The sequence below is a fragment of the Polistes dominula genome, unplaced genomic scaffold (genome assembly GCF_049000335.1).
Source record: "Polistes dominula isolate Pdom_NZ unplaced genomic scaffold, Pdom_raw_medaka contig_24, whole genome shotgun sequence".
In the NCBI taxonomy this organism is placed as follows: domain Eukaryota; kingdom Metazoa; phylum Arthropoda; class Insecta; order Hymenoptera; family Vespidae; genus Polistes; species Polistes dominula.
In genome coordinates, this window is record NW_028301150.1 from 5,150,645 (window position 1) to 5,165,620 (window position 14,976).

Sequence of the window (14,976 nt, forward strand, 5' to 3'; positions counted from 1 at the left end):
TTATTAAAATTAATTGCGTAGTTAAAAATAAATACAGATAACCCTCCTATAACGCGGTATCTTATAACACGGTTTCGCTATAACACGATTTATAAATTGCGGGAACCCCCCTACAACACGGCATCCTATAACGGTTTCCTTTCAAAAAACCTTTGTACAACACTATTTCTACAGCTGCGGCGAACAACAAAAGCATGGCCTGAAAACAAAAGTTTTTGGCTCATGGCTTTGGGTATCATACAACACGGTTTTACACAACACGGCATTTTTTAGAAACCTAACTACCGTATTATAGGAGGGTTATCTGTACAAACCAATTAGAAATGTTTTGAGAAATTTTTTTCGAATTTTTAGCGATAGATGTCACTTAGCAGCAACATTTTCTGAAATTTTTCCTTCAAGTCATGACTCATATAGTTTTGATTAACGTAGGTAGAGTCTAGTAGACTTTACTCGTTGATAAACATATTAATCATAAGAGTGACTAAAATAATTATTAATTATTAAAAAAATGGCCAATGCAGTTGCCAATGTACCCGTGTCAAAAATCTTAAAAGATAAGACTGCTTGTGAAGATGAGCCAAGAAAAAAGAGTCGAGAAGATTGGAGGAAAGCAAAAGAATTAGAAGAGGCAAGAAAAGCAGGTACAGCGCCTGCTGCTGTTGATGAAGAAGGCAAAGATATTAATCCACATATTCCACAATATATTAGTGCAACACCATGGTATTTTGGTGCACAGGTATAATATATTTAATAATTGTATTGTGTTGTTAAATCATTGCTCATTGTTTCATATCATATAATTTATACAATAATACTTTTTAGGGTCCTACATTAAAACATCAAAGACCTCAACCTGAGAAACGAAAATACTTTAGTGGAATAGATGAATGGTACAAACGTGGTGTAGATACATCTAAAGTTGCAACAAAATACCGTAAAGGTGCATGTGAGAATTGTGGTGCTATGACACATAAAAAGAAGGATTGTATGGAAAGGCCTCGTAAGATAGGAGCTAAGTTTACAAATAAAGATATTGCACCAGATGAATTCGCACAGCCTGATCTGTGCGTTGATTATGATGGTAAAAGAGATAGGTATGTACTATCATATTTTATGGTTAACTTTTTGTTTCTTAATGGTGGATAATCATTTAACGTCAAACGCTTGTTGTAAATCACAAATGACCATATATTTTGAATTAAAAACTTTGGGTGAATATGATATATTTTGATAACTTCATGGTAACCAATATTCTGTTGGTATGCCATTTATAATTTGTTTTATATTAATTGAATAAATTCATATAATATAATAAAAAATCAAATGTTACACTTTTCCGTAAAATATATACTTATGATTCAATTTCTCAAATATTAGTAATAAATTAATAACTAACTCTATCATAGCAAACGGGTTAAACATTTCCCGTTATTACCTGTTGACGAATAAACATTCCCGTCCACTTGTGTGGATTTATTTTCTTACAAATTTAGAATTTACTGAATTTAAACAATTCAATTGTTTATATAGGTGGGCTGGTTATGATCTGTCCGAACACAAAACTATTGTCGAAGAATTTCAAAAAATTGAAGAAGCTAAAAGACAAATGCGTGCAGAAAAACTCAATGCTGAAGAAAATGATGAACAAGATTCAGACAAAGATGAAGATAAATACGTTGACGAAGTTGATATGCCTGGAACTAAAGTTGATTCTAAACAACGTATTACTGTTAGAAATTTAAGAATTCGAGAAGATACGGCTAAATATCTTCGTAATTTGGATCTTCAATCCGCGTATTATGATCCTAAAACTAGATCTATGCGTGATAATCCTTACGTAGGAACAGATAGAGAGTATGTTTTATATTTTTATTCTATATCATATTTTATGTATATATATAAATCATTTTTTTTTAATTTTCTTCCTTTTCATATATATTATAATAAATATTATTATTTCTTTTTACAGAGTGGATTATAAAGGAGGAAATTTCGTACGTTTCTCAGGAGATACACAGCAACACGCAAATGCTCAATTATTTGCTTGGGAAGCACACGAGAAAGGAGTCGATGTACATTTACTTGCTGAACCTACAAAATTAGAATTATTGAAACAAGAATATGATAAAAAGAGGGATGAACTGAAAGATAAAGCACGAGAAAGTATTATTAAACGATATGGTGGTGAAGAACATCTTCAAGCACCGCCACCTTCCTTATTATTAGCTCAGACAGAACATTATCAAGAATATTCTAGATATGGAAAGATGCAATGAATTGATAATGTAAATTTAAAAATTAATATAATTAGTTTAACTTTAAAAAAAAAATTACATTAAGTTAAATCTTTTATTTGATATGCTATCTTGTTTAGTATAAAATAAATATGACGTAAACATGTATTCCATAATGTATATTAAATTAATGCGAATTATTATGTAACTAATATCTGTTACTTCTGTATTATATAATAATTAAAAATAAATATTTTTAAGTATAAATATGATCTTTCAAATAAATTGTATCAGTAAAAATATATAAAAATATACATTTTTTCTATAATGAAATTTGTTCATATGAAAAAATTTAATATATAATTAATTATAAATCTATCAAATTGACATTAATTAAAACGTCTATAACTAATTAAAATAATTATAAAAATATGACGATTAAGAGAAAACAAATATGAATAGTTAATTGTTCAAAGAATTTATTTTACCTATCGAAATTATCGACCGAGTAGAAGGAGTTCTTCCATCTTTCGTTACTTTTCATTGGTTCAGAATAAAATTACTAAATGAAATTTCTCTTTATAAGAAGTTGATCAAATATTGAAAAAGAACTATAAAGCATCATAAATGGAAGTACTATTTTACTCTAATTTAAATTGACCGAGTTACGAATATAATCAAGATAAACTTGTTTTTGAAGAATCATTCTATAGATATACACATACAAACATCATACATACATCTCTATATATAATTATCTATATATATATAGATATAGATATATATAGCATATATATAGAATATATATAGAATATATATATATATAATGCGTATTCATAATGTTCTCTCGAACAAATTATGGCGTTGTCTCTTATCAGGAGTAAAGGTCTACGGTACATAAAGACGCAGTTACTCTTTTTTTAAAACTTATTCAACAATGAAGGTAATTCATAATTTCTGTCTAATCCCAAAAATATATATATATTTAAATAAAATCGTCTAGTTAGTACTTTTAGCATGTTGGTTGATTGAAACATAGATTGTTAAAGCAGAACATGCTTATTTTACCTGCACGTTTTTATTTGTTAACACAATTGTAAAATTAATTTTTAAAAACTAATAGCACAATATTAGTCTCTTAAATAAGATTTATTTAAGTAGTATCCAAAGTTCTGATCTCTATCAAAATCTAAATAAATATGTTGATTCAGATGTAAAACTAAATTGTACAAATGATTTGATGAATTTATATAATTGTATTGTTTTTAATTCTTCAACAGAAAGGTTTGGTGCTTGGGGTATATGAGGCAGATGATGAAAGCTTTACTTTAACTCCTGCAGCAGCTAAGTACAATGAACGAGTTCAAGGGAAACTACTAAAACATATTTGCTTGTAAGTTTCAAATATTCCTATCGTGTCTTGTAACCTTAAATGACATATTATATGTTAATTATTTGTAATGTTATCATTGCTTTTATTTATTCACTTTATCGGTTCTGATTGTTTTTCTTTTGTTCAATTTTCTAGTTTATCTATATTTTTTGGCTTACATATGGTTATTTAATTCAGCCATATATGCATCTTTTAACATGATAATGTGCTTTATTAATTAATTTCTCGTAGCTTTTTTTTCTTCCTTTTTGTATATTTATAAATGCAAACATTTTATCATTTAATGAGGTACATCAAGTATTCTGCTATAAGAACACAATAAAGATAAAGCATTTTCTACAGATTATGTAATCTTGCATCTAATCTTTCACATACATATGTTTGGTATAGTTAGTATCAATACATTTACATATATTCTTCATATTTCCAGCCTGAAACAATTGTTATAATGCTGCTCGAGCTATGTTCTTAAGATATTCAAATTCTTTTCTTCTTTTGTATGAAAAATTGTTATCAAAAGTTCTTCTTATATTTTTTATTTTTTTATAATACAACTTTCAGTATAGAGTAGATTATTTTTTATTTTTAGAGCTCAATAGCATTATTTTGATTGTTTCAGGAAAGACTAGACTGAGCGATGATACAAGAGTAATGTCGTCTAATGGGGATGGTAATTTAGGAAGTGATAGTGGGGCAGGAAGCAGTAGAGGTGTAGGGGAATCTAGTAGAAATGTGAAGCGTCACCTTCATTCCAGCAATATTTTACTTGGAATTGGCAGTTCGCTTGAAGACAGAAATAATGATTATCAATGCCCTATCTGTTTTGAATTAATCGATGAAGCACATATCACTCGTTGTGGTCACACTTTTTGCTATCATTGCATCGTGAAGTCTTTAGAAGTTAATAATAGATGTCCAAAATGTAGTCTCACTTTAAGCCAACAGGACATATTTCCTAATTTTTTGTTAAACGAATTAGTAACAAAATATAAAACAAGAATCAAGGGCCTTTCTAAATTAGGCTCTTCAAATGTAGGGGATAGTAAAAATAAAATAGGAACAGAATTATCTGTACTTTCACGTGATGGTTTGAGAGATATAGTTGCCGTAGAAAGTGCTTATCTATCTCTGCCTGATGTTAATGTAATGTTAGAAGTATTGACACAAAGAAAGCACTTACTTGAAGCTGAAACATGCGCCATACAAAATAAACTTTTACACGAATTTTTAAAACATTTGTTACAACAAAAAGAAGAGCAAAAGAATCAGTTACAAAAGGAGATGGCTTTAATTAAACGTGATATGGAAGAAGTTGAAAATATTCTAAAAGACGTTCAAAATAAATGTCCACGTGTAGAAGATTTGAAAAAATCAAGTGAAAATGATACGGCACAAGTATCTGCTATCAGACGAGAAATGATTGGTCTTATAGATATAATTGATTCCAATATGGTAAAACCTAATGATAGAGCGATAGGAAATGAATCATTTACCAACCCGTCTGGTAGTCAAAAACAAATTGAATATGGAAGTAGTTCAACCTTGGCTATTCGTAGAAAAAGAATGCATGGTCATTTTGATGATTTTGTGCAATGTTACTTTCATTTACGTTCTAAGGAACTATTACTTGGATATAAACCTCAAAGTCAAACGGATGCAAGTCATAGTACAAGTTCTGGCCTTGATATCTTTCGAGAAAATCTGGTTAAATTTTCCAGATATAATACGTTACGACCATTAGCTACATTAAATTATTCTTCTGACATCTTTAACAATTCTACAATTGTTTCAAGCATAGAATTTGATAAGGATAATGAATTCTTTGCAATAGCTGGTGTCACTAAACGTATCAAAGTTTTCGATTATGGTGCTGTAATACACGATACAGTTGATATTCATTATCCTAGTATAGAAATGGTCTCCAGTTCTAAAATATCGTGTGTTTCATGGAATTCTTTCCATAAAGGAATGTTAGCCTCGTCAGATTATGAAGGAACTGTAACAGTGTGGGATGCTGCAACAGGTCATAGAACTAAAACCTTCCAAGAGCATGAAAAAAGATGCTGGTCTGTAGATTTTAATGATGTTGACACTAGACTTATAGCATCTGGATCGGACGATGCAAGAGTTAAATTATGGTCCTTGAATACAGATCATTCTGTTGCATCATTAGAAGCAAAAGCTAATGTTTGTTGTGTAAAATTTAATCCATGTAGTTCATGTCATTTGGCATTTGGATCTGCTGATCATTGTGTTCATTATTATGATTTACGTAATATGAAAGAAGCCTTGCGTATTTTCAAAGGACATCGTAAAGCTGTATCTTATGTTAAATTTATTAATAAGGAAGAGATTGTATCAGCAAGTACTGATTCACAACTAAAGATGTGGAATATTAATAATCCTCATTGCCTAAGATCTTTTATCGGACATGTTAATGAAAAAAATTTTGTAGGGCTGGCCACAGATGGTGATTATGTAGCCTGTGGTTCAGAAAACAATGCACTTTATGTATATTATAAAGGACTAACAAAACAATTATTCTCATATAAGTTTGATGCTGTGCGTAGTATATTAGAAATTCAAGATCGAAAAGAAGAAGATTTAAACGAATTTGTCTCAGCAGTGTGTTGGAGACAAATGTCCAATGTTATAGTAGCTGCAAATTCTCAAGGAATTATCAAAATATTAGAATTTGTTTGATTTTAATTAGTAGAGTAATGCATAAGTTATATAGTAAGATTAAATAAAAATGTTCAGAATTTGTGCTGATGTATTTTCGATATGACCTAATTTATGCTCACATTTAAACAACGAGGTAAAAAAATTATTCTAAATATTCTAACTTGCTCTACAGGCTGAAATAAAGCTTCCTATTATAAAGATTTTAATTATTAGAGGCTACCTAGTTCAGATGGGTATGTCTTGAATATTGACAGCACAAATATTTTTTTCTATTTTATAATCGGATTGAAAATTTAAATATATATATATATATATATATATAGGTAATGTTACTTACAATATTTACATCTGAATATAATATCCTTAAATATAATTGAAAATATAGACTGAATGTTAATCATAAACGGTTGCTAGGAATGTGGTAATAATTTTTTTTGGTATATATATATTAAGTTATAACTCTTAAATATCTTTCTTATAATGTCACGTTAAATTGGTAATACAATTAACACACATATATCTTACACATTGAATTTAACAGAACCTTTTTTTCTTGACAATTGTTATATACAATCAACATTGATTTAAGTATTTTGTACCTTTAACTAAAGTATTATAAATTTTCTGTGACCGAGAATGATAATTACAAATATAACTTACATAATTACAAATATTACTTATAATGCCCATGTGAAAACCATGTTGCCATGTATACAGAGTGAGTACCTAGAAAATTAAGTTTATCAAATGACTCTATTTAAAATCTTAATGTGCAGTTCATAAAAAAAAGTAATTAATGCATTTGATGTCAATATACAATATGTATAGTGCATAAATATATATACTATTAATATTCATTATCTTATATACTGAAGTAGCCTAATTTAATTATTAAACTAAATAACTAGATTAATATGAATTTTTATGAGCAAACAGATATAAAAAGATACAAGTATAATTTGTGCCAAATTTTATCATAAGACAAAAGAGAAAATGATTTGCACAAATTCCTTCAAGTACATTTTATATTTAACAAAGAAAATTTTGAGTATATTTTAATAAAAATAATTAATCTATATTTAGTTGATATTTAAATCTAGATTACTATATATTTTGTTTTAAATAAATCATCTACTTTGCAAGAAATCATGTATTAGGACAATTGTTAGCATCTTTCCATAGATTCACTTTTAAAATATTACGAATGAAGTTTCTTGACAAAGTCATTATATGCATTACTAAGTGTATATAAACAACATATATATATATATAAACTATTTAATGAGAAATGTGTAATCCTACACTAAATCATATTGTGTATCATTAAAAGCAGATTCTTAAATAGGTCTAAAATGAAGGTGGTTACAAAAAGCATAAGCAGCCAATTGTGATGTCTAGTTTCAATGTTTTTATTATAATGCAAATTCAAATACTTCATTGTAGACAAAACTACATTGTTGTAAATCAATACAAATAGATATAGTTGAATCTTAAAAGCATAATTATAAATGTGGTTACATGTAGAATAATTATTAAAAAAACTTATATTGTAAGGTACATAATGTAAAAAATAGTATATTTTTAGATTGTATTTTAAAATTGCAAATATATAGTATATATATAGTATATACATAGTATATGACTCGTGTCACAGATGCCTAGATTTTATTGTAATTAATAAAGATATAAATTTATGTCTCAATCTATCTTCAATATAATTTACTTAGTATGTACATATTTCTTTCATATTTCATCATTCCTTATCTACTATTCCATTATTAGAATATATATAAATATTCATAGTAAATAATTGCTTATACTACTATAGAGCAGGTCCAAAGATTCCAAAAGGTCATGCTAGAGTATTTTGGGGTTTGGACGAAACGGATTATACTGGAGTTGCAGTAGTTGGCTTGGGAAAATCAAATCTTGGTATTAATTTATTAGAAGAAATTCATGAAGGAAAAGAAAGCGTACGTGCGGCAGCAGCAGGTATGATTTTAATAAATAAACAAAACCCACACATATTTTCTCTTTAAATTAAGTAATAATTATTATGTTATTATTGAATTTTATAAAAATCCTTCTATTGATTATATCATACATATAAAAGTTATTATTTTCTCTAGCTGGTTGTCGTGCATTGAATACTTTTGAAATAAAAGATATAAAACTAGAACCATTAGGAGATGCAGAAGCAGCAGCAGAAGGTGCTGGTCTTTCTACGTGGTATTACCAAGGATTAAAAAGTAAACAGAAACGCGAAACTTTACCGCAAGTTTCTCTTTATGGTGAAGAAGGCCAGTGAGTGTGTGAATCATCTTAATTAAATTAATTTAAAAGTTATATAGAGTTATAATAATGATAATATTTATAGTAATGTAAATTGATAACATTTATACATATTTAGAAATGAGTGGCAGAAAGGAATTGTTAAAGCTTCAGCACAAAATTGGGCACGCAAACTTGCTGATACACCAGCTAATTTAATGACACCTACAATATTTGCAAATGAAGTTTCATCGACTCTAAGTACATTAAAAATCAGTGTGACAGTTCATGATAAAGAATGGGCAGAACAAAAGAAGATGGGCTCTTTCTTGAGTGTATCACGTGGCAGTTTGGAGCCACCTAAATTTCTTGAAATTAGTTACAAAGGTGCTGATAATAATGAAGCTCCGATTGCGTTTGTTGGCAAAGGTGTTACATTTGATGCTGGAGGAATTAGCATAAAGGTAATATTATTGAAATGTGTTATCAAATTTATAACAAATATTAAAACATGATATTCTTCAGCCTTCTTCTGATATGGATGAAATGCGCGCGGATATGAGCGGAGCAGCATGTGTAGCAGCAGCTATTAAAGCAGCTGCAGAGCTTAAATTGAAAGTAAATATTATTGGTTTAGTTCCTCTCACGGAAAATTTACCATCTGGGTCTGCAACAAAGCCTGGCGATCTAGTTGTTGCAATGAACGGAAAAAGTATTATAGTAGATAATACGGACGCAGAAGGAAGACTTATACTTGCAGATGCTCTTTGTTATGCTCATGAATTCAAGCCAAAGTAATTCTAGTATTTATCTTAACTTTCATTTGTTTTATTGTATTTGTTAATTATTAATAATGAAATTTATTATAGATTCATTCTGGATATTGCGACATTAACAGGAGCTATGAGAATTACGTTAGCTGGTGCGGCTACAGGTGTGTTTAGTAATAATGTTGAACTTTTTGAAACTTTAAGACAAGCTGGTATAGTTTCTGGCGACAGAGTCTGGAGATTTCCGCTATGGCAATGTTATACAGATGAAGTAACAAGTAAGAAATCTAATATCAACAAATTCCGTTGGCATCTATAAGAAAAACTGAATATTTTATATAATTATAAAATTTTCAGAAAAAGTTAAAGCAGCAGACGTTAACAATGTTGCAAAATGTAAAGGTGGTGGATCTTGTACTGCCGCAGCTTTCTTACGTGAATTTGCAGGAAATGATGTTCCGTGGATGCATTTAGATATTGCGGGAGTAATGGGTCCTGGAAATGATGAGTTACCATATATACCGGCAGGAATGACAGGGCGTCCAACTCGTACCCTTATTCAATTCTTACAATTGATTTCTTCCACTTCCTAATTTTAATTGGAATTGCAAGATTATCTTTTCTATATATTGTATACGCGTGCATATATATACATAAAAGATATAATATAAAAATAATCCAATATAATATGTACATTAAATGAAATCAAGAAGTGAGGTCTATTAACATGTATAAAATTGACAATCACAATTTTATATCTTATTGTTAATGATTGAATACGTATGAAAGTTGTATTTATATCATTTTACAAGATGAATGCATTTACAGTACAATTATAAAATGTCGACATCATTGCGTGTTTAATTTGTCTTTTATTTGAAATAGCATTATTTTGTAGAAATCATAACAAACAAATTCTATAATAAATATCATATATTATTTTTAGTACATCCTTTAACCAAATAATGGAATTTGTAAGAAATCAATAAGACAATGTAATATAGTCGTGTGCATAATAAAACAATAGTTATTTGTTCATAATAACATAACCAATAGAATTATACGTACAATATATAGTGATTACAAATAAATGTGTTTACTATTTTCGTTACGTACAACATACATACATACATACATACGTACATACATACATACATGCATGCATACATACATACGAAAATACATACAACTTCTCACATTCTCAATATCTAAAGATTCTTTTATTAGCTAATAGTAATTATAAATTAAAGAAAATGAACTGAGATATCAACTCATATATATCATCGCATTTCTATGGTATAACTTTTGTTATGTACAATACTTGTCAATTTTATACGCAATTAGAAACTCTTCGCGATTTATTGTTTTACAATAACATCATGTTGAATTTTCTTTAATTTGTTATCTTTTAAAAAAGATCAATATAAACTGATATGATTAATAAACCATTGTAAACTTTATAATTAATACAAAACAAAAACATAGAATTCTATGTAATAATCTTTGTATGTTGATAATTTTAATTCATAATAAAGCAATAAAACTAGTATTGTTAAAATATGTTGCTTCTTCGCTGATACCCTGATATTTATAAATTATTAATTCTATAAATCTGTACATAAGTAACTTCAACACACAATATTCTAGACCCGTACCACAAGCTGCAATTGTTAAAGGATTTTTATATTAATATATAAAAATCGCTTTAATCATTATGAAATTCTAAATAATACAAGATATGAAGAGGAAGATGTAATGCAACTTTTAGATGAAAATTAATTGCTAAAAATATCCTCATGTACATGACGGCGGAGGTTGCTGCTGTTGTGAGGGAAGGGGCGCTGCCGTAACAGCTGCGACTACGGCAGCAGCAGCATAGGATGAGGGGTCCGATGGATCGAGAAGAGACGGCGGTGGTGGTAAACTTCCTCCTCCACCTCGTCCTCTTCCTCGACCTCTTCCTCGACTCCGACCCCGGCCCCTCCCCCTTCCGCGTCAACTCCGCCTTTCAGGCATCCCTATGTTGCTCGTTGTCTTTTCTAGGAAAGCCAATGGGCCTTGAAGTGCACTACTTCCAACACCACCAACTGGAAAACCAGTAGGTCTACCACCGGTTACTCCTACTCCACCCTGAGCCATAAACATGCCTTGTTGCCCGACTGAGACACTGACTCCTTGAAGACCCGATGTTGGTGGAGGACCTGTACCTTGTTGCACCTGAAAATCCACACCAATTGATACATGAAAATAAGTTTCACTGATTTTATATTTATAAACTATGATCAAATAATTTGTATTAAACTTAGTTGAAAGTTTTCATTGCAAATAATACAAGCTCAATATAATATATTAAGTTCTTCCCACGTTAATATTCTTATCGTTCAAGAAATTATTTTTCTCATACTCAATGTATTCCTAATTCAAATGTTCTACTTTGGATTGCTCTACATGCATGCATATGCACAGACAAATAAGTATGTAGATAAACATTGAGATAGGTGTTTATCGTAGTTCCAAACTGATAGGATTATACAGGAATGACAATATTTAGGCAAGGAAAATGAAAGAAAGCACAATGTTTTGCATGAACAGAGATTTATTCTGCAAACTTCTACTTGCATGTAAAGACAACATAAATTAGATATATATATATATATATACACACTGATATACATACATATATATACATATATATCAGTTTGCAATTATAATGATTTAATAAGTAGATGCAAACCTTTCTTTTCAACTTCATACTACATCTACTATCTAAATATAAAATTGTGTATATTCATACATAATGTATTTTAAAGCATTTGCAGCAGGAACTTTACATGTAACTTTATGCTACCCCATTTAATAGACTTTTAACTTATCTTTAATAACCATTGAAATTTTCTTTAATAATCCTAAATTTTGCAAATGCATAATGCATACATGTTTACATGCAAGAAATCATTTGTTTTACAAATAGAAAAATCTTATACATGTACAAAATATTTCAAATCATATATACTTGCGCATGAACACATGTGTATACATACGCAGGTGTTCCTGCGATTGTGTATATGTATAAATACAACGACAATGACAAAGAAAATGTATTATTTATGAGATAAAAAGTGTAAAAAAATATGAGTTTATTTTTATATATGTTCATCTATACCAAAATATGTGGAGTGGCACGAGTTGTTTTTTTCGAATCTACAAATGATATTTATATATACAATCATTTTTAAAGGGCATATAATTGAGAGCTTATTAAGTCTGTTAATGTAAGCAGCCATACCCTATATGCATAATCTTATATTTTATTATTGCCTTTATCAGTTTTATTATGTTAGTTTTGGCTAAACATTTGTACATATTTTTATATTAGTTGTTTGGCACCATTTTACAACAGTGATACTTTCTTTATATAGAGTTCATATTTTTGTATTCCTATATCGCAGTTAATTATAAAAGCACTTTAAATCTTTGCATTATATATTACATTTCTATAAATAGGAATTGTATAAGGCACTGATTACATACAACAATAATAATATAAATTTTTTCTTTCTACATCAGGACCATTTCTATACATTGTTTTATGTATCCTGTACATTAAAATAAACAAAATAGATTCTAATATCTTCATGAGTATTCCAATTAAAATAATTTACTTAATAACTATTTTTTTTTCTTTTTTCTTTTTTTATGCATATGTACTCTTTAAACATACGTATACATGCATGATTTGAATATATATTAAATAATATAAAAATTTGATTAATAAAGATAATAAATATTTGGTTAGAATAAAAATAAAAATACTACATTGAGTACAATCTCTTATAATGCAAATAAGATTTTAAAATGCAACCTCAAAAACTTTCTAGATAAATGAATTCTCAGTTGTATGAATACATTATACTTCAGTAATCCCCTTCCCATTATTAATTCAAATAATTAGCAGAATAGTATAATTTTGGGGATGATCATAAAATGTAAATTTTAAATAATGTCATGGATAATGAATAATTTACCCAATGCCTATATGATTTTGACTACCTGCTATAAAACAGGATTTATAACACTAGGTTTAACGGTATTACTTAAGTACCTGTTGTTGGTGAAGTTGCTGTTGTTGCATTTGATGTTGCTGTAGATGTAATTGCTGTTGTTGTTGTTGCTGTTGTAATTGTTGTTGATGTTGTAATAACTGCTGTTGTTGCTGCATAGTAGATCCACCACTACCATTACCGGCTTGTTGTGTTTGACCACCTTGAGATCCATTTGGTAGTCCTACGAATATAAATTAAAAGTTATATAAATTTAAATAAAATATAGAAGCATATTATTTACCATTAGGTGCAGGTCCTTGTGCAGGAGATTTAGCCCATCCTTGCAAATCTGATAACAAATTTTGCCAAACTGCAATTTTATCATAATGTCTCTTAATCAAATCTTCTTTGCGTGCTAATTCCAGCCTTAAATCAGATATGTCCTCTTTTACTACCAATTCTGGTTTTAACGCTGATAGTAAAAATCTTTTTTGTAGAAAGAAAGCTTCCATTTGTCTAGCCAAATCTGTAAACCTTAAAGTGACTTGATCTACTTCGCAACGAGCTTCTTCTTTATCTATCGTTAAACCACTGCTTACACCCATTCCGCTATTGCTTGAACCTTCGTCCCTTGTTAATATACTTAAACATTGCTATAAATTAAAAATTTGATTACAAATCTTGCTTTTTAAATAATTGAAAAGAAAAATATTTAGATAAAGATTTATTTATATTTTCACTAATATGAATAAGAAAACAAAATTTATTAGAAAATAAATTACTTTTAGTATAAAGTTAAGTAATTTACCTGAAATGCTTCTTCAAATTCATCAACAAGGTTACCATTACCATTGGTTGGTGTTGCCATTTTGATTGTTATTCATATGTAATACTGTCTATATAATGTTTAAATATCGTATTACTCCTTTTTCTCAATAACCAGCAGTTTTGATATTTATGAGCCGGTAAATAGAAAAATTGGAGTTTATTATGCAATTGCTCGAATTTCAAATTCATAACCAAGAACTGCTAAATTCGTATTAAATCCAAAATGTCTAAAGTGATTTAAAGAATTTTAACAACAGATTAGTAGATAAAATTCAAAAATAAGAGATTCAAGAAAACAAATCCATTTTTTGTAGAAATCTTATGTTATATGACCACTTAAGTTATCATTATTTAATACAGCTTGGAATTATTTGCATAAAATATATACTTATACAATGTGAGCAAACCTGATAACTAACAAATTCTATAATTACCCCAACATTATCTAAACTGACCCAGGCACTTAGGTTAAAGAGAGAAGATGAACCTAGAGTTCCTGTATCTGCATAGTTTCAATTTCGATGATAGAAGCGTCATCTAACGGGAAAATGTTGGACTTTTGCTATTTTAATCAACTATTGTACTTCGAAAATTTTGTTCGAAGTTATGCAAATAAGCATATAATATACCTAAATATATAATACGTTAGTAATAAGTATATATACTTCTATACGCATATTCGTAAGTATATACTTTATAAGATACTTTCTTTTGTATACCTATTTTCTCATTTTTATCTTAAAAAGACA

At 28.8% G+C, this 14,976-nt stretch overlaps 4 protein-coding genes across 4 annotated transcripts; 3 read left to right on the forward strand and 1 right to left on the reverse strand.

Moving 5' to 3' along the window:
• The first annotated feature begins 394 nt into the window (after positions 1-394).
• Slu7 (Pre-mRNA-splicing factor Slu7) lies at positions 395-2,504 on the forward strand. Its single transcript, XM_015319193.2, has 4 exons — positions 395-739; positions 826-1,097; positions 1,534-1,857; positions 1,973-2,504. Exons 1-4 carry the CDS (start codon positions 512-514, stop codon positions 2,277-2,279), a joined length of 1,131 nt encoding a protein of 376 aa, XP_015174679.1. The 5' UTR covers positions 395-511; the 3' UTR covers positions 2,280-2,504.
• Positions 2,505-2,927: 423 nt separating this feature from the next.
• LOC107065473 (cytosol aminopeptidase) lies at positions 2,928-10,914 on the forward strand. Its single transcript, XM_015319195.2, has 8 exons — positions 2,928-3,180; positions 3,518-3,630; positions 8,144-8,307; positions 8,445-8,619; positions 8,726-9,050; positions 9,112-9,380; positions 9,456-9,634; positions 9,714-10,914. The coding sequence occupies exons 1-8, from the start codon at positions 3,175-3,177 to the stop codon at positions 9,947-9,949; spliced, it is 1,467 nt and encodes a 488-aa protein (XP_015174681.2). The 5' UTR covers positions 2,928-3,174; the 3' UTR covers positions 9,950-10,914.
• LOC149030816 (E3 ubiquitin-protein ligase COP1-like) lies at positions 3,518-8,017 on the forward strand. The gene is made up of 2 exons (XM_015319194.2): positions 3,518-3,630; positions 4,250-8,017. Exon 2 carries the CDS (start codon positions 4,282-4,284, stop codon positions 6,331-6,333), a length of 2,052 nt encoding a protein of 683 aa, XP_015174680.1. The 5' UTR covers positions 3,518-3,630; positions 4,250-4,281; the 3' UTR covers positions 6,334-8,017.
• MED28 (mediator complex subunit 28) lies at positions 10,272-14,703 on the reverse strand. The gene is made up of 4 exons (XM_015319196.2): positions 14,208-14,703; positions 13,701-14,052; positions 13,459-13,640; positions 10,272-11,573 (listed from the first exon to the last, which is right to left on the reverse strand). Exons 1-4 carry the CDS (start codon positions 14,265-14,267, stop codon positions 11,352-11,354), a joined length of 816 nt encoding a protein of 271 aa, XP_015174682.1. The 5' UTR covers positions 14,268-14,703; the 3' UTR covers positions 10,272-11,351.
• Between the last annotated feature and the right edge of the window lie 273 nt (positions 14,704-14,976).

Bases quoted from the DNA above. Each gene is read 5' to 3' on its own strand.
- Slu7 (XM_015319193.2), top strand. From the start codon at position 512: ATGGCCAATGCAGTTGCCAATGTACCCGTGTCAAAAATCTTAAAAGAT. The intron at 740-825 runs GTATAATATATT...AATACTTTTTAG, and splicing joins CATGGTATTTTGGTGCACAG to GGTCCTACATTAAAACATCA. The intron at 1,858-1,972 runs GTATGTTTTATA...TTCTTTTTACAG, and splicing joins TACGTAGGAACAGATAGAGA to AGTGGATTATAAAGGAGGAA.
- LOC107065473 (XM_015319195.2), top strand. The intron at 8,620-8,725 runs GTGAGTGTGTGA...ATACATATTTAG, and splicing joins CTTTATGGTGAAGAAGGCCA to AAATGAGTGGCAGAAAGGAA. The intron at 9,381-9,455 runs GTAATTCTAGTA...AATTTATTATAG, and splicing joins GCTCATGAATTCAAGCCAAA to ATTCATTCTGGATATTGCGA.
- LOC149030816 (XM_015319194.2), top strand. From the start codon at position 4,282: ATGTCGTCTAATGGGGATGGTAATTTAGGAAGTGATAGTGGGGCAGGA.
- MED28 (XM_015319196.2), bottom strand. From the start codon at position 14,267: ATGGCAACACCAACCAATGGTAATGGTAACCTTGTTGATGAATTTGAA. The intron at 13,641-13,700 runs GTAAATAATATG...TTATATTCGTAG, and splicing joins ACAAGGACCTGCACCTAATG to GACTACCAAATGGATCTCAA. The intron at 11,574-13,458 runs GTACTTAAGTAA...GTGGATTTTCAG, and splicing joins AGCAACTTCACCAACAACAG to GTGCAACAAGGTACAGGTCC.